At 49.6% G+C, this 19150-nt stretch overlaps 1 protein-coding gene across 3 annotated transcripts in view; it reads right to left on the bottom strand.

Moving 5' to 3' along the window:
- MPRIP (myosin phosphatase Rho interacting protein) overlaps positions 1 to 19148 on the bottom strand; it is a 151452-nt gene extending 132304 nt beyond the window's left edge. For all 3 annotated transcript variants that reach the window (XM_077746830.1, XM_077746829.1, XM_077746828.1), the window contains exon 1: positions 19026 to 19148. In XM_077746830.1, the coding sequence (XP_077602956.1) occupies positions 19026 to 19148 (123 nt within the window). The remainder of the gene's footprint in view (positions 1 to 19025) is intronic.
- Positions 19149 to 19150: the final 2 nt, after the last annotated feature.

Below are 19150 nucleotides of genomic sequence, written 5' to 3'. Positions count from 1 at the left end.
ACTTTTATTTTTTTTTTAATTTTTTTTTTTAATGTTTTATTTATTTCTAGGAGAGAGAGAGAGACAGCGTGAGCAGGGGAGGGTCAGAGAGAGAGGGAGTCACAGACTGAAACAGGCTCCAGGCTCTGAGCGGGCAGTCAGCACAGAGCCCGACGCGGGGCTCGAACCCACGAACCGCGAGATCAGGACCTAAGTGAACGTCGGACGCTTAACCGACTAAGCCACCCAGGCGCCCCTCCATATCACTTTTAAAAAATTTCTATCAGACACTAACACACACTGAGTCACTGAACAATCAATGCCTCAGAGTCAGGCACATACCTCCCAGCACCTACACAGGGCTGTGCCCACAGTTGGCACTCAAATCAAACTGGGCGTGGTGCCTGGGACCAGCAGTGCTCAGTAGAGTGAGCCCCACAGTGGAGGCGGTGAGTGGGGGTCCCAAAACAGTGCGATGGGCAAGACTGCAGAATATCTGAGGCCCGTCCAGAGGGAGGGACCCCAGGACTCCTGACTCTGAGGGTAGGGGTCAAAGCACACAAATTCCCACACAGGCTCTGTCATACCAGACTAAATGCCTGAATTCCAAGCACAGTGACCGTCATCATGAAAGTGCTTCAAGAGGAAAAGTCCCACAGTCCTGAAGACAGATCCACACCTGTGGCAGCCAGTATCCCAGCTTTAGGGAAATTCCTGGGGCAAAGATTTCTCTGGGCCAAATGTGGGGGATGGGGACCTACACTCAAGTGGGTGCTGGGAGGCAAATGGCCCTTGGTAGAGGATTCATTAAAAGATTTATGGGCAGAATGTGTATAAATTACAGTTCATACATCTATAGTTTTGAGGCTGGTTCCTTACTCTGATTTCCTCCTAAAGAGTTTCTGTGGAAATGCTTCCAAACTCCTAGCAAACAGGCTGTTTAACAGTCTGCATTTCGATTCTAAAAGGAGAATGATGCCTGGGTAGCAGCCGTCTGGCCATCTTTATAAGCTTGTAAATCATGGAAGATTTCAAGGTGACCTGTCTTTTCTGAGACATTTAGATGTGAGTCAGTAAAAGGAGAAGTGAGCACCTGTCACGCAGTTTCAGGCCTTAACCTTGCCAAGACCTTACTGTGTCCTATGTGCCCACCTGCCAAGCCCAGGCCAGGGGAATAAGCGCACAACCCTGACCACACCCACTAGGGCCAAAGCCCTCCAGCAAATACAGCTTCTCTTTTAGAATAAGCCTGCCAAGGCCAAGCATCATCAAAGAGGGTAGGATGTTAGCCATCACTATAGACCCCCTGAGAGGCCACACACATGCTTGTCCCCCAAAAGTCCATGTGGTCCAAACTGTGCTGGGACTCCTAAGACTTGTCCATAGAGTCCATGGGGTCCCAAGCTCCAGAGAATACCATGATGCTGCTCTATGGCCTCTCACTTCTGAACCCAAACTACAGTCCTCCATATGGGCACCATGTGCCAGCATGGGCTTCCCGGGCCTGTCATCTGCCTCTAAAGGTCAGCAGAGAACAATCAGCCACCACTAAGATGCTCACAATCGTACTAGAGCCACAGCAAGTGATTCAGAACCCCGGGCTGTGACCAGGGTGAAAACCTGGCCTTCCAGACATCCCTGCAGCCAGGCCCAGGGCCGGGGCATGCACGGCACCTGTAAGAAGTTCATCACTATGGGATGAACCAACCACCCACCACCCTCTGTGGAGCCACCCATACAGCTTGGCCGGGCACCACGGAATGTTAAGGTGTTCTAGGAGTGGACAAAAATGGTGGGGATTTCCTCTGAAAGGATGAGTCTTTTCTTCCTGTGCAAACACCTAAGTGTGACCACCTCCTCCCCATCCCAGAGAAAAATAGAATAAACCTATAATTTACCATTCAAACAGGGATACTTTGTGGAAAGAGTAGAGACCCTATTAATTATACCAGGACATGTGACCCTGGAACTCAAGAGCAATAGTTTACTGACCTTTGGTCCCAAAGGCCAGGACGCAGCACCATCAAAGCAAAGATAACAAAGCCACTGAGAATACCCACAATGAAACAAAGACACAAAAAGTGGAATGAAGGGAAAGGGACTCGGCACCAGGGCAGAGAGAAACGGTCTGGGAAAGACTTCTGTAAGAAGCAAGCAAAGGACCAACTTCAGGAACTGAAGCCCGGGACAGGAGTCCGGGGAAAGCGGCCAGAGGACGGCCAGCTGGTGTCTGCAGAGACTCAACCTTCCCTCCAGAGGACGCAGCAGAGCCTTACACACATCTGGGCGTGCATGGCGCCTGGCACAGTACTTTGCATCTGGCAGTACTGTGAGAGCACGGGCTCAAGGAGGAGAGAGCACATCCCAAGAAGTCCACGTGGCTCGGTATCATTGGGGCCCACTCCTCCTGCACTACCTCGGAAACCCCAAACCTCTAGACAATCTGCAGAGTCCCGCCATTCAGCCAAATCAGAAGGAGCACAAGGCAGAGGCAAAGACAATAAGTATTTGGTGAAACAACGACCCGACTTTGAAAAGTGTTACTGGGCAGCCCACTGGTTTCGGCACAGAATGCTTCCGCACTGCTGGCCCGTACTTGAGCAGGCTGCACACACGGACATGTGTGGAAGGGTAAGGCCACCACCCTGTCCCTTCAGTGTGCTCAGGGAGACCGGGGGCAACAAGGACAGAGGAGAACGGAGGTGGAATCTGTGGTATTAGCTGCACATGGATAGCAAATATCAAACAGGAAGACAGGAAGGTGGGACATGAAGATGTCAAATAACAGTTTGGTGAGATATGAATTATGAGCACAAACCAAGAATGAGGTGGGGTAGCATCTGCTCTGGGGCACTTCTGTAATGGCTTTAGTGAGGTGTGATACACATGCCATACAACTCACCCATTTAAGAGTGAGTACAATTTTCTTAAAAAGTGAATACGATTCAATGGTTTGTAGTGCATCCATCACAATTTTAGAGCCCCCGATTTTCTCCATCCCCAAAAGAAACCCTGTACTCTTTAGCTATCATTGCCTAAACCCTCCATTCCCCACCCCCACCCCAGTCCCTGGCAACCACTAATCTACTCTCTGTGTCTACAAGTTGGCCTCTTCTGGACACTTCACATGAATGCAACAATGTAACACGTGGTCTTTGTGACTGGCTTCCTGTGCCGCAGGATGTTTTCCAGGTTCCTGCACGCTGTAGTACGTGCTGGTATTTCTCTCCTTTTTATGGCCAAATGATATTCCATTTACAAACATACTGTATTTTGTTATCTACTCATCTGCTGCTGGACACTGGGGTCGCTTCCACCTTTCGGCTGCTGTGAACATTCATTCGGCACAAGTTTGGTGACTGTTTTTCAACCATCTTGAGAGATAAGAGGTAAACACCACTTATCGACATGAAGTCTGGACAAAGCCAAAACAAGGAAAACAGGCTGAAGGAGGTGCTGGGAAGGGGTTCCTGGGAGGCTCCCGGTCAGCAGACTCAGGGGCAGGCAGCGCGAGCTACACAGACCAAGCTGAAGCTGAAAACATCTCAAAGGAAACAGACATAGGCCTTTCCATATGGATGGGCTGGAAAAGGAAGGGAGGTAAGCAGAGAAGAAAGGGGCAGGGAAAATATTTTCTTTAAAAACAGATGTCATAAAAAATATAGTCATAACAAAGATTGTGGCGTACCTAAAAGATCCGAGCCCATGGGATAAGTCTCTTATTTAACATTAAATACATCAAAATTCTTGTCCAGCCACTGAATCCAAGGGGTAAGACCTGGCTGAGGGGCATTTTAGTCTCAAAGAAAAGAGATCATTTTCCTTGGAGGGAAATTCTGAGGGTTGATCCAAACTTCTTCCCAAAACTAAAATTTAAAACTCCCAACTGTGTCACATAAACCTCGGGGGCTTCCAATATTCCCTTGAATCCCCTTCCCATCCACATGCTTCGAGGGCTCAGGACCTGACCATCACTCTGAGACCAAGGAATCCAAACCTCCCTCTCCGCCCTGACTTGTGACCCAAGCTCCACCCCTGTATTCTCAGGGAAAGGGGCAGAGCTGCCTGGCCACTGCCACACCTCCAACTCCTGTGTCCAAAGCTCCCGGTCAGGAACCAGGGTGGGGTCCTAGAAATGACCAAGCACCACTAAGAGAACAGATGAAAAAAAGATCAAGGCTGTCTTGCCTTCTGGCCACAAGGCAAATCAGTGATGGAGCCCCAAGGAGAACCACCGGAGCCATCTGTTGGTCCTTGGCTGCCTCTCGCTCCCCACAGCAGAACCCAGCCCTGTCACTAGTCTAGTCTCTACCCTGAAACACTGCAGTCACCTCTGACCCTCCTTTCTGACCCAAGGGCTGCAGAGCACAGCGGGTAAATGTAACAGCACTTCTCCAAGCCTCAGAATCCCGTCTGTGCAGTCACAAGAATATAAGCAGGGCGCCTGGGTGGTTCAGTCAGTTAAGCATCTGAGTCTTGACTTCAGCGTAGGTCATGATCTCACGGTTTTTGTGGGAGACCACTTCGGGCTCTGCGCTGACAGCAAGGAGCCTGCCTGGGATTCTCTCTCTCCCCCTCTCTGCTCCTCCCTTGCTCACACATGCATATACGCATGCTCTCTCTCAAAATAAACAAACATTAAAAAAAAAAAACATAACCTGCCCCACACTCTTCACGTTGAGTCCCTACCACATGCCGTTTACCCACACTTCATTTATTATTGAGAGCCTTCGGTGGCAGGATGTAAGGGTGACTCAGTCCTGGAACGTGCTACTGCTAGAGAGGGCAGACACTGGTCTCCGGTGGTCCCCTTATCACCTTCTCCCTTTGCACATCTGACGCCTCACTCCCAGGGCTGCCTCAGACCCCTGCCCAGATTCTCCGCGGGCATCAGCTCTGTCATGGCAGGGGTCCTCACGACCACTCCTATCACAGCCTTCTAACAAATGGTCCACTAGAGCTAGACCAGTGATTTTCAAAGTGTGGCAGTCATTTCCCCTGGGTGGCTCAGTGGGTTACACGTCCAACTTCAGCTCAAGTCACAATCTCACGGTTTGTGAGTTCAAGCCCTGCGTCGGGCACTGAACTGACAGCTCAGAGCCTGGAGCCTGCTTCAGATTCTGTCTCCCTCTCTCTCTCAAAATAATAAACATTAAAAAATATAATAATCAAGAGCATAAATAAAGGGTTCCCGACACAGAAAGTGTGAGAACTACTAACCAAGCCACCGCAGCAAATCCTCGGGTCAGTGACTAGCCCATCCTACCTCCACAATAGCCCTGCTTCCCTAAGTGCCCCGCTCAGTGTCACCCCGGCCTGATTACACTTCTCTGGCTCTCTGTCAGCCTAAACACAAATAAGCCTTCAGGTCCATCCCCTAGGTGCCACTAAGACACCTGTCCCCTCAACAGCACTACCTTAAAAGGCTGCATCTCCCACACGCCAGGCAGGGAAACCCTCCTCTCAGCAAGGCAAACCTCCGCCAAGGAGAGGAGGCCTGGGGAAGGGGCTGGGCGCCACAGAGGCAACACCTATGGTGGGTCCTCTCCCCCAGACGCCAGCCACCAAGGCGGGGGGGGGGGCTGAGGCGCCAGGTGACCAAGCACCGTGAGTGTGTCTCAGGAATCCCATACGTACTGCACATACACCATACTTCTGCTCTTCTGTACACAAACATCTTACTCCATTTGAAAATGTTTTTTAAGGTTATTTATTTTGAGAGAGTGTGTGTGTCCATGTGGGAGGGACAGTGGAGAGAGAGAGAGAGAGAGAGAGGAAGAATTCCAAGCAGGCTCCACACTGTCACCCACGCGGGGCTTGATCCCACAAACTGAGATCATGACCTGAGCCGAAATCAGGAGCCGGAGGCTTAACTGATGGAGCCCTCCAGGAGCCCTCTATTAGAAAACAGGAATGCGGGGGTTAGAGAAAATCAGCGGTTTTCATTGAAGACAATGGGAGGCCCACGGCGGAGCACGGGCTGGGGCGGAACCTGGGGTAGGGATGGCATCACAAGTGGCACCACCGGCTCCTCCTAGCCCTCACATGTGAGTTCTGGGTCCCATTTCAAGGGGCTCTGTGCTTTTCTACTAAAGAAATGGTTTGAAAACTAAGAACAGAGTAGTGAAGAGGCCAGATAAGCTCTCTTCCCTCTAATTACCCCAACATCCTTTGGAGGCCCAATAGCTACCACTGGAGTACCCCAGTATCTCCCCACATCGCCCGGCCTGCAACTTCCATACCCCCTCAGCCCCCCTCCCACCAGTATTAAAGCTCCAATTTAGCTCCTTCCTGACAGCTCCACTAATCTTTAGGTTAGGCGAAAAGGAAAGGAAGGAGAGACTGAAGCTCAAAGCAGCTCAGCCACCCCTGTGCATGGGCACAGCCACCACCTGGAAGCCACATACCATGCCTGCAACCCTGAGGGCTGCCCTGTACCCCAATTCCCCATGCTGCACTCCTACAGCTGAGGAACACTGGGCTTTGAGCAGCACCACACATACGGTCCTACCACCCAGCAGTCTGCAGTGCTGGCGTCTGGCTTGATGTACTGATCCAAAGCACAGCAGAATTACCAGGGGACACAGCAATTCCACCCCTCGGTCTTTAACCAGAAGAACAAAAAGTAGATGTCCAAACAAAATGTATACTGAATGTTCACAGCAGCACTACTCACGACAGCCAAAACATGGAAAGAGCCCAAACATCCATCTACAGATGAACAGATAATCTGAATGTGCTAGGCCCATGTACCGGAATATTATTCGGCCATAAAGAAACAATGAGGTACTGATTCATGCTATCATATGGATTGAGTCCAAAAACATGTTAAGTGCAAGAAGCCAGAGAAAACACTACACACACGTTATAGGATTCCATTTTGATGTAATTTCCAAAACAGGTAAATCCATAAAGACAGAAAGCAGACTGGTGGTTGCTGGAAACTGGGGGTGGGGAGTAATAGTTATGGGTATTCTTTAGAGTTGATGAAATGTTTTAAACTATAGAGTGGTAGGGGAGCCTGGTGGCTCAGTTGGTTAAGCATCCGACTTCGGCTCAAGTCATGATCTCGTGGTTCGCGAGTTCGAGCCCCGCGTCAGGCTCCGTGCGGACAGCCAGGGGCCTGGAGCCTGCTTTGGATCCTGTGTCTCCCTCTATCTCTCTGCTCCTCCCCCTCACATGTGCTCTCACTCGTGCTCGCTCTCTCTCAAAAATAAACATTAAAAAATTTTTTTAAAAACCTACAGAATGGTAATGTTAACACATTACAAATGTGCTGAATGCAACCCAATTGTACACTTCAAAATGGTTGATTTCATGTTATGTGAGTTTCACCTCAAAAAACAAAAACCCCAAACAAAACCTGCACAGAGAGGGTAANGCAGCAGCTGGAGGAAGAGGGAGAAAGTGACATTTTAAAAAGCCTCTTCCCTGTTCAGTCTTGACAAGGAGCCCATGGCCGCGGGATTTTTGGAACATGACGCCATTTGTGGCAAAGGGAGGAATGCTAGAGATTGCATGGGGACACATTTCTGGGGCTTTGCAGGCAAGAGTCACACCCTCTCCCTTAAAAAGCAGCACTTCCCATTAAGAAACAGGTAGGACAGGAAATTGTGATGGGAAGAAAAAAGGACGACAGGAAATCTAAATAAGTTCAGCCCTAGCCTCATCCTCCAACCCCACCCTTCCCAGCAGGCACACACGGCCAGAAACCCAACATCCAGAAGGCCCACCTGACCCCACTCAGGTCAGCATGGGAAAGAGTGGGAGGAGGAGGCCCTGCGTCACACTGTCTGGGTTTGCATCCCAGCTCCACCACTTACTGTATTGCCCTTGGGCGAGTGACGCGACCTCTTTCCAGCTCAGGTTTCTTATCTCTCTCTACTTCATAAGGCGACTGTGAATATAAATGAGTTAACCGTGGCCTGGCACACAGCAATTACTGTTAGCAACAAATGCCACGCCTCCACAACAAATAATCCCAGGACATGTCAACTGCTCCTTCAATTTAACTACAGGAAAACCTCCACATCACAGGAAGCCACATGGCCACACTGCTTGTTCCAGCTTCCCCAAAGGGGACCCCGAAGCATACAGGGTTCCAACGAAGGAAGGGAGATGGAGGGACGCAGAGATGGCATTAGCCTGTTAGAAGAGCTTGTTTGCAGGCTCTTACAAGGGACCATTTCTACTTGTTTAGACCCTATAGCAGGGTCCCCACACCAGAAGGTGCCCTCCCTGGAGGTGTGCAGATCTGTAGAGCCTGGGGACAGGGGAAGGAGACTGGAAGAACCCACCAGCTGGCTGAGGTGAGTCAACACTGGTGACCAAAGGGCCAGGCCTGCCCTGGCCAGATCTCCAATCCACTGCCCATCCATCTGGGCAGACCTGGGCTGCCCCCTACCCTCTGGCTGTTTCACCAGGCCCAGGGGCACAAGGACTTTCAAGTGTCCCAGCGACAATAGCAAGACAGTGGCTTCTCTTAATCCTCTCCTACCTTGTTGATGACAACTCAGGACACTTCCATGCAAAGTGACTTCTGAAATCAGGATGTGCCACTGCCATTTGTGGCACCTGCACTTGGTACTTCTCTGAGCCTGGCAGGGGCTGGCCACTGCCCTCTAGAGCAGCCCACGTCCTCTAAGAGTAAGTCTCCAGCTAATGGCACCTGGCCCCTTCACTTTCTATCCTCTACAGATTCTTAAAACCTTTGCACTTAAACATGTTCTGAAAATCAACCACACACAAGCAAACTGACTGTGGCCTTTCTAATCCCAAGGGGCTAACGGGAGGAAGTTGCCAGGGCGGCGCCAAGCAGCTCAGCAGGAGAGGAGGCAGCCTGGCCCTCTGTTCTGTGGCCATGGGGGTAGGTGAGAAACCCAGCTGGAGGGTGGTGGTTCCCCAACATCATGGAGCCAGGTCCCCTCTAGGGTCTATGTTTGGGAAAACGAACCAATTTCCTGAGCGCCCCCCACGTACCCAAGCATTCACAAATTAGGCACTTATGATGACTTGCACCACCTTCTGGTATTAATATCACAGGCAACCAAGACATGGGTATTATATAGCCCCAGGTTTTCAGAGGAAGGACACAGACACTTAAACTCTGAGAAACCTGCTCAATCAGGATGAACACGGAGCCAGGATGGGAACCCAAATTTGAGCTGAGAGCCCCCACTGTCAACCACTCCATTCCCTTACGTGAGCACATTTAATAAAAAGTGGGACTGTGTCAGATTTCTAGGTCAGAGCAGGTCCCTGAGCAGAAGGCACACGAACATCCTAATCCCAAGGAGTCCTGAGGCTCCCCGCACCCCAGGTCGCCTACCAGCCTGCGTAGAGAAGCTCTGGGTGTGGCACCTGGAGCCCCAGGAGACGTGGACTCTTTCTGTGGTTCAACAGAGAGTCCCAGAAGTTGCTCCCCCTTCCTCTGGCCTTTTTAGCTACCAGCCAGGGCCCACAGGAGGTAAAACACTGCGTCTCAGAGGGTGCCATAGAGGCTCCCTAGTCCATCTGTTAAAACTAGTGCTTTAGGACCTACAGAGACCAAGGACACAAGATTTCCTGATTCTGAATTCCTCGGGGGGAAAAACAGTGCTTCCTGTTCAGGGCTGTGCCGAAGGTGTGGTCACTGCCACAGATCAGCAGCCTACTGAGGGACATGGACCACCCCAAGGCTGAGAAGAATTGAGGACCTGCACGGTGATCTGTGAAATGTCCTGCACCACTGCCTTCCCCACATGCACCCCCATGAACCCCAGCAACTAAGGAATCCAAGTCTGGGCAAGGCCCTGTTTCTGATAGTAAAGGTTAACACTTTATCAAACACAGGGAGGTCAAAGAGAACTTTGGAAAAACCCACAATGGCCTTCCTGTGACCTAGGCAGGTCACNCGGGGGGGGGGGGGAACCACCCAGCCCCCGGCAGGCCTCTCCTCCCAGGGCTAGGAAGTAGAAATCCCTTAAACAGCTTTGGTTTTGTTTGCCATACCCAGCCTCCTACAGAAATAGCAGCAAGTGAACAAGTTAAAGTGGCCTTCCCAAGAGGAGGGAAGGCAGCTTCTTGGTCTCACAAGGGTGGTGTGGGAACCGCGTGGAACCCAGTTCTGTACCCCAGCCACACTGCTAAGTAGCTCAGGGCCTCGGACAGACAACCCAACCTCTGAAACTCAACATCTCCTCCTCTACAGGTGACCACGCTGCCGAGAGAAGAACGAGATGGTGGCAAACGACACTGATGCAAAACAACGGAGGCTCAGGACACCTGGGGGGCTCAGTTGGTTAAGTGTCGGACTTCAGCTTAGGTCAGGATCTCGTAGTTGGTGAGGTCCAGCTCTGTGCTGACGGTTCAGAGCCTGGAGCCTGCGTCAGATTCTGTGTCTCCCTCTCTCTCTGCCCCTCCCCCACTCGTGCTCGGTCTCTCCCTCTCTCAAAAATGAATAAACATTACAAAAAAGTTAAAAACAAACAAACAATGGAGGCTCAGGAGGATCTGGTGCCCCCACGTGCTCATTCTTACCGCAAGCTGCCCGAAGACAGGGCAGGTCACCATCCAGCACAGTGTGCAAACATCAAGCTGAGCATAAGGGGAGAAAGGAGCTGGAAGGGTTACAGGCTCCAGGCAAAAACGAGGCTGTGGTTTCATGTGAACTAGGATGACCCTGACGGAGAAAACCAGTGAGTGGTTTGGAAGATTCCAGTTCCAGTCTCCAGAGACAAAATGCCAACGAACCCGCCCCCTGGCTCTCTGGCCCCCAAAGGAAGTGATAATACAAAGGGAGCGGGGGGGGGAGGGGGGAGACACAGGCATTCGGGGGTTCTGTGCCGGAGCAGCTGTGAAACTGTCCCTGGTCATCTGGCAGAACCCAAAACTGCTAAAACTGGAGGAACCGCAAAGCCTAGGGCAGTTTTCCGACCTGCCCCCCACAGCCTCCAGAGGTGACTGGAGACCCAGGGGCGGGACACAGAGGCGGCTGAGACGCCAAGCTCTGGGCTCCAGCCTCATATCACCCAGGACCGGGTCACGTTTTCTGTCTCACACACAGCGTTTGCACATAAGATTCCTTTGAGTGAAAGGCTCTGCAATTTAGCGTATGTTTGAAAACTACTGCCCTGGTCCAACTGTGTCATTTCAGACGGGAAAGTGAGGCTCTGAGAGGGAGTTTCTACGGATAAAAGAAAAGCCTGTTTTCTCAGGTTGAATGCTTCTAAACCAGCATCCAATGCTCCCCACCCCTCTCCCGTGGCTCCCGCCCCCCACAGTATGAGGATGCTGGCAGTAGGATATTACCTCCCTCCCATCCCGTTTCCCTCGTTGCAAGGCTCTCTTGTCTCTTTCAAGACTAAATGGCAGCTTGGGAACAATTTAAAGATAAACATTCCAAGTCAAATTTCTTTATTTCAGCTAAACAGCATCAGGGTTCTAGTAATCAGGAAACAGCCCAAACAAAGGCTATTCCGCACACGACAGGCCGTCAGCATGCTTCCTGGAATATTAATTACCACAAAGGGGGTTCAGTAACCTCCACAGGCCCGGCCAGCACCCTCCATCCACTCCATTAGTAGACCACTCCCTGTAAACAGAATGGGGCACCAGCTTTATAGGTGGGAAACCGAGGCTCAGAGAATGTAAGCGACCTTCCTGGGTCACCCTGCACATCTGTGCCAAGAATAGAACATAGGTCTTCGATTGTAGTCCTTCTGCGTGGCAAAGGAAAAAGAACTCAGAAAGGTCAAGTAGCAGGCTAGAACACAGGGAAAAAAGCAGCTAGAATATAGCTGCAAAACACTCACAAATACAAAGGGCTGTGTCAGAATGCAGTCACCGCGTCCAGCGGGAGGGGGCCAGGAGGGGGCGCGCCAGCCTGCACCCCAGCCTCTCACTGGCACCCACCTCCCTTCTGCTTCTGTAGGGAGAGTGGGGGTCAGAGCCCCAAAGCTCTCAAATACCGCTAAAAAGAGTCAGCAAGACATGATGTTTGAAGAAAGAACCCTCAAAAGTTGGCAAGAGACACCAAGTGCAGGACACAAACAGGAGGAACAGTAGGAGAGGACTGCTCAGGAATCCTCTGAATGCAGGCTGTCGGCACGACACCCCCAAGGCGGAGGGAAGCCCCTCCTCCCCGCCTGGCACAGCCCTTACACTCTGTGCCTCCCCTGAGGGTCTCCAGCTGCCCCGTCCAACACTGTCAGCACCAGCCCTGTGTGGCTACTGAGCTCCCAGAAAGTGGCTAGCCTGAACGGAAAGGTGCCGCAGAGGTAAAAGAATAGCTTCTTCATATGCTGAAAGGATAGTATTTTGGATTTGTTAGGTTAAATAAGAATTAACATTAAATCACCTATTTCTTTCTACCTTTTTAATGTAGCACGTAGACAATTTTAAACTATAAATGTGGCTCACATTACAGTTATATTAGATGGGGCTAGTCTAACCCACAGGCCAAATCTAGCCACAGGCTTTTTTTTTTTAAGGCCCCCAAACCACGAATGGCTTTCACACTTCTAAATGATTATATAAGTACCTTCGTAAACTCCTCAATTTTGCCTATTGGCCTAAAGCTTTTACTATCTGGCCCTTTAAGAAAAGAGTTGTTCATGGGGCCCCTGGGTGGCTCAGTCCACCAGGCATCAGACTTCAGCTCAGGTCATGATCTTGTGGTTCGTGAATTAGAGCCCCACGTCGGGCTCTGTGCTGATGGTTTGGAGCCTGGAGCCTGCTTCGGATTCTGTGTCGTCCTCTCTCTCAAAAATGAGTGAAAGAAAGAAAGGAAGGGAGGGAGGGAGGGAGGAAGGAAGGAAGAAAGAAAAAGAAAAAGAAAGAAAGAAAAGAAAGAAAAGAAAGAAAAGAAAGAAAAGAAAGAAAGAAAGAAAGAAAGAAAGAAAGAAAGAAAGAAAGAAAGAAAGAAAGAAAAAGAAAGATGTTGTTCAATCCACTGGTCTAGACTCTAAACACAATCAGATACTCCAGTGACACAAGGAGCAGAGGGCAGGTTTGGAATATGCATGTGTGTGTGTCATTCTTACACGCTCATTTTTTAAAATGGAGGTAAAAGTCACATAACATAAAATTAACCATTTCAAAGTGACCAAGTCACTGACATTTAGTACATTCACAATGTTATGCAAATAGCCTCTCCACCTAATTCCAAAACATTTCATCACCCCCCACAAAGAGAACCCCAAACCCATCAGCAGGCACTCCTCTTCCCCCAGAAGCCTGACGACCACTAATGTGCCTTCCCTTTCCATGGCTTCACCTATTCTGGACATTTCATATGATGGAACCATATAGTACATAATCTCTGTGCCTGGTTCTTTCACATAACACATCTTCGGGAGTCAGTCAGATCATAGCATGGTCAGTACTTTGTCCCTTTTTTATAACTGAATAGCCCATGACCTGGATATAGCAAAATTTGTTTATCCATTCACCCACAGATGGATATCTGGGTTGCTCCTACCTTTGGCTATTATGAATGGTGCTACGGCAAACGTATGCATGAATGTATCTGCTTGAACACTTGTTCCCGAGTATTTTGGATATACTTAGGAGTAGAATTACTGGGTCATATGGTAATTCTTCTGAGAAAATGCCAAATTATTTTCCACAATGGTTGCACCACTTTCCATTCCCATGAGCAATGCATGAGGATTCTAATTTCTCCACATCCATACCAACACTTAGCACCTTCCCTTTTTTAATACAGCCATCCTAGTGGGTATGAATACCTCACTGTGGTTTTGATTTGCATTTCCATAATAACTAATGACACTCACCACCTTTTCCTGTGCCTGTTGGCCATTTGTAAGGTCTGGGATTTTTGACATACCCCCTGCCAAGCACTCTACCAATGTGCACATAAGTTATAAATCTTCCGAAGAGGATGAGCATGAAAGCTCCCCAGGGCTTAGGAGAAAAATGTTAAGTGATATAGAGAAGTTCCATGCCCTAGAACTTCTAAGAATGTCACAAGAATAAAGGGAAAGTCAACTTCATGCTTTACAGAGACCAAGTCCTGGCGTGCCCACATGTGTCTAGGACCCCCCACCCCATGGCGCCGGCAGTCCTGGCAGTGAAGTGCAGCACAGTGAGGGGCTCAATGAGACCAAGAGGTCTGATGGGAGATGCAGGAGGACTGGAAGAGCCCTGGCGGAGATCAAGACCAACCTCCTCATTCTCCAGATGGGAAACTCGGGGGAGGCCTGAGGAGAGAAAACAGCCCAGCCAGGGTCCCACAACAAAACAGCAGGCCATCAGCATTAGAGTAGAGGATACTAGCAGTAGAGGGAACTAGAACTTAAGTTCAGATGCAGGACTCCTTCCACAAAAGGCATGACTCAAGTCATACAAGTCAGCAGGAGAATGAGACATCACGTCAGGTCAGTAGCCACCACCAACCCCTGAAACCCACACTAAGGCTGGGAAGGGGACCCAGAAGCCAAGAACCCTGGGCTCCAGACCTACTGCTCCCACTAACCACCAACCCCTGTGATTCACCCCCCTTCCCCACCTGCTTCCCCTTGTTTCACTCTATGTGGCCTCCTAAGTGACTGACTGCACTCACTCCCTTGACCTCAGAATTCCCACTGAGCCCACGCCACTCATCTAACCACCTACTTGCCTGAGGGGCTGATTCCACCTAAGAACCAAACTGGACCTCCATCCCCATCAGGTCAAATTTACTGTATTAGTTTTGTTTCCTCCCTACCCCACAAACCTACTCCCAGTCTATTATCATCAATCTTTGTTAAAGGCACGGTTAACCACCCAGGTCTCCTCAATCCCCACCTCCAATCAACCTCCAATATCCCGCCCCTAGTGTCTGAGGACTCCTTCCGTCCTAGCCAACATGCACCTGGAGAAGACCTTTACTGCATTTTACCTGGATGATTCAAGACAATCTTTTAGAGCTTCTGCTTTAGGTCAAAATTATTTTCCTAAATATAATCTGATGGATTGGAAAGTTAAGCATAAAAATAACTACAGGGGAAATACAAGTATAGAAGACTGACTACTTTAGAATCTTGAAAACAAGACCCTCATAAGCATGAGATTAAAACTACAAACTAAAAAGCAAACATGGATTTTAACTGCATTCATATTTAAAACTATCCTATGAAAAAAGAGAAATGACCACACACAGAATTAAAACTGACACTGGGAGAAAATACATGCACTATATGACAGGTTCAGATTAATATCTAGAGAAGGGGTCGGCAAGCTATAGTTTATAGGCCAAATTCTGCCAGCTACCTGTCTTTGTAACTTCGTAAATAGTTTAAAAAATGTGTTTTTAACATTTATTTATTTTTGAGAGAGACAGAGCGGGAGCAGGGGAGTGCAGAGAGAGAGGAAGATACAGAATCCGAAGCAGGCTCCAGGCTCCGAGCTATCACCCCAGAGCCTGACACAGGGCTCGAACTCATGAACCGCGAGATCATGAACTGAACCGAAGTTGGCTGCTCAACCGACTGTGCCACCCAGGCACCCCTATATCTTTGTAAATACAGTTTTATTAGAAACTCAGCTAGGGGCTCAGAGCCCGGAGCTTTGGATTCTGTGTCTCCCTCTCTCCCTGACCCTCCCCTGCTCATGATCTCTCTCTCTCAAAAATAAACATTAAAAAAAAAACAGCTATACCCATTAGTTTATGTACTGTCTAAAGTGGCTCTGCACTGTAACTTTTGCACTACCATGACAAAGTTGTGTAGTCACTACAAAGATCATATGGCCCACACTGCTAAAATATTAACTATCTGGCCTTCCAGAGAGGGAGTCCATGGACCCCTGACCTAGAGTATATACAGAGAGCTCCTAGAAACCAGTGTGGGGGAGGGAGGGGAAGGTGGGGAAATTAACCGAACAGAAAAACATATGAATGGGCAGTGGAGAAAAGAAACAAAACATTTGTAATAGATATTATAAAAAGAGGCTTAGCCTCACTGGTAATTAGGGAAATTATTAAAGAATTAAATCATCTGATAACATCCAATCCTGGCAATGGTATGACACAGCCTTTTTTGGAAGGCAATTTAGTGATATCTGTAAAATAAAAAAAATTAAAAACAAAATTCAATGTGCTTGATGTCAACCCAGCCATTCTATTTTTAGCTCTCCGCCCCCAGAGAAATACTTGCATTTGTGCACGCACACACACCCAAAAGCATTTAGAAAACTGTGTGCTGAAGCATTCACTGTGTACCAAACCCAGAAGTAACCTTGCTGTCCATCAATAAGAGGGCGGTTAAACTCTGGCCACATCCCTGAGGGCACAATATGCAAAATAATTTTGGTGTATTTATACGTCACACCACGAAAAGAACTGTAAGACACCTCACTAAGCAGAAAATATGTTCCTGAACAAATACATATATAGTTTAAATACATGTATCATTTAGGTTAAATAAGGTTTTATCTGTGTATTCAAGTCCATATGCGTGTAGGGAAACACACGGGACTGAAGGATAAATGCCTTAAAGAGGGGGTGGCCACAGGATCACTGATCTATCTTCCAGCCTTGAAGGTCTAAAATAAGCGCAGGGCAGGGAGGGGCAGCAGGAAGCAGGGCCTTGGGGGAGACTGATGGGAACCAATTGGCTGAGGTTTTCTAATGGAGCCAAGAGGATGAGAGTAAGGCTGGGGGAGGCCGGATGCAGAGAGCAGCAGCTAGCGCTGTTGGCAACAGCCCTGAGTCTCCCTCCTTCTCTTTTCAAGAGCAGTTTCTTCCTGAAAGATCCCAGGAGGTGGAAGGCTGGCCTAATCTCTCCCAGCACGAATAACCCCACTCATTATTTCAGAAACTACCATTCCAGTTGTGCCCTGGAGGACTCAGGCCTGTTTTAAAATCCACAATTCAACTGTGAAGACAGTCGAAGAGTAAAGTACTCTAAATGTACAACACTCTCGCTTCATCCAATTAATAATCAACAGAATTTTTTAAAAACAGAATTTAACAGATTCAACTCAAATATGCAGATCCTACTCTAGTTTATCTAAGCTTAAGAAGCAGAAAGCAGCCCTCAAGAGGTGTAAACATCCAATCTACCAATTTTGGCAGCTGTCTGTAATAACCAGAAAACTCTCAGAACAACCCTTGCCAAACCCATAAGCTTCCTAAATCCAGGTGTACTGCTCGGTAGGTGATTTTTGGTTTTGTTTTGGGTTTCTTTTTTTAATTGTAACAGTTTAATAAGATACCATTCCTTGCTTTCCACACGGTGAGAGAGGTAAGCCAGGGATCCGTACTCCCAAATTATAGAAGAGGAAATGAAACTATACAGAGACAAAAGAACTTATTCAAGGTCACACACTTTCACTTCGCTGAAAGTGACAGCGAAGAGAGAAGGTCTCCTGACTCCTGGTCCAAGTCTGTCATCACCACATCAACTGCTTCCCCCCACCCCAGAAAAGGCACCCAGCTGAGAAGAGGGAGTCTCCCTAAAAAGCCCACCCCAGAACAGCTTCCCAGGAAGCGGCGTTCTACTCTTCGCAAACCGACCTGGCCCTTCTGTCCTAAAAATCTAGGACTCTGCAGCCATGAGTGTTTGGTTATGGTTTTGGTTTTAGATGAAAGGAGTCTTTTCTGGCTGTTGGGATTCTGCTCTCAGAGGAAAGACACCATGTCTCAGGCCATAACCCCGGCCCTGCCACCCCACTATGGTCTGCCATGTAAACAAGTCAAACCCTGCGAGTACTTAAGTAGCATTAAAAACAGCCAGGCCGCACACTTCAAAGCAATGTTTTCCATCTAAGGGGTTCTTCTGCAAAAGGAGTGGCTACAACTAGGTCACACCGGACTGGAATGTGAAGGGAGGTCCCCCGGCCGGCCTCACCGGCCTCATTCGGGGGATGAGAGAAAGCTCTGAAGAGGACGGAGACTGGGGGAGAGGCAAGGGGTGGCCACAGGCCCAGCCCAAGGGGATGCAGACAAGGCTCGGTCAGGAAATCCAAGGCCTCTGCTTGGCCCACAGCCCTCCAAGTGCTCCAAAGATTCCCGGGGGTCCTGAGGATTCTCTGGTACACTGGGAGCCCGGAGAGCATCCTGGGCAGGGGTTCCCTAAGGCCAGTGGGGGCTGCAGCCCAACTTCTGGGGGAGCTGTTACGACACAAATTCCTTCATCTCCTAGATCATTCCAGGAATTGGGCCCCAAGACTCTGTATTTTTAGGCTGTGACTCTGATGCAGGTGTTGGAGCTGCTAACTAGTCCACAGCCCTCATATGGCAGACCAGGCCATGAGAAGTGAACACTTTCCCAAAGGCACGCAGGTCTCTTCATCCCTTGCCAGATGAGAGAGAGCTGGGAGAAAAGAGTGGGGAGAAGAGCCCCCGGCTCTCCCATCAACAAAAAGCCCACCAGTTCAAGTTCAAGCACGAGACCCTCCTCCCCACACTTGAGGACCATTCACCTCTCTCCCATCACTGACAGTGGCAGTGTTTCAGAAAACGGAGGCGCTGGGTTTGACAGAACGGAAGCCCACAGTCCACCCTGACCGCCCTGCTCCCCTGGCCACTCTGGGGGGACAAGTCGAAGTCGAGTCCTAAAACAGACTCTATGGGGGGTACTGCGAAGCAGCAAGCAATCCCCAAGCGCTTTGTTCCTCCTAAGAAAAACCAGGCATTTTTGAGTCACCCAAAAAGCATGAATCACACGGCAGGGCTATGGGAACGGGAAAGGATGTTATTTTTCGGCATACTTGAGGATTTTCCCTTTGTCCCGGCTCTATCAATACACTTCCCGCTGCCCCCCTTCCCCCCCCATCTCCATCCTCACCGCCCTCCCCAGGACTCACGTACATTCTCTCTGCTCCGTTTTTATTTTCCCTAGNTTTCCTGAACAGGAGGGGGGTCTCACCGGCGTCAGAACTGGGGTGAGGCGGCCAGCTCCCCCTGCGAGGCACTCTCGCCCGCCTCGGCCGACTGCCTGCAACACCTAGCGGGGAGACTGCGCGCCCGGAAACTTCCAGCCCGAGGGCGCCGTCGGGGGGCCGCCCAGCGCGGGGCCCGGGTCTCGGCTTCGCGGTCGACCCCGGGACCCCCACCCTCTCACCTGCGTCAGGTCCTCGTCATTGAGCAGATGCGACTCGCGGGGCTTAAAGCAGTTCTGACACTTGCTCTTGTTGAAGATGTTGGCCTGGAATTTCCTGCACGGGTTCTCCTTGGCCGCCGACATGG

Source organism: Crocuta crocuta, unplaced genomic scaffold (assembly GCF_008692635.1).
Source record: "Crocuta crocuta isolate KB4526 unplaced genomic scaffold, BGI_CrCroc_1.0 scaffold139, whole genome shotgun sequence".
Taxonomy (NCBI): Eukaryota; Metazoa; Chordata; class Mammalia; order Carnivora; family Hyaenidae; genus Crocuta; species Crocuta crocuta.
This window is presented reverse-complemented; position numbering and strand designations above follow the sequence as displayed.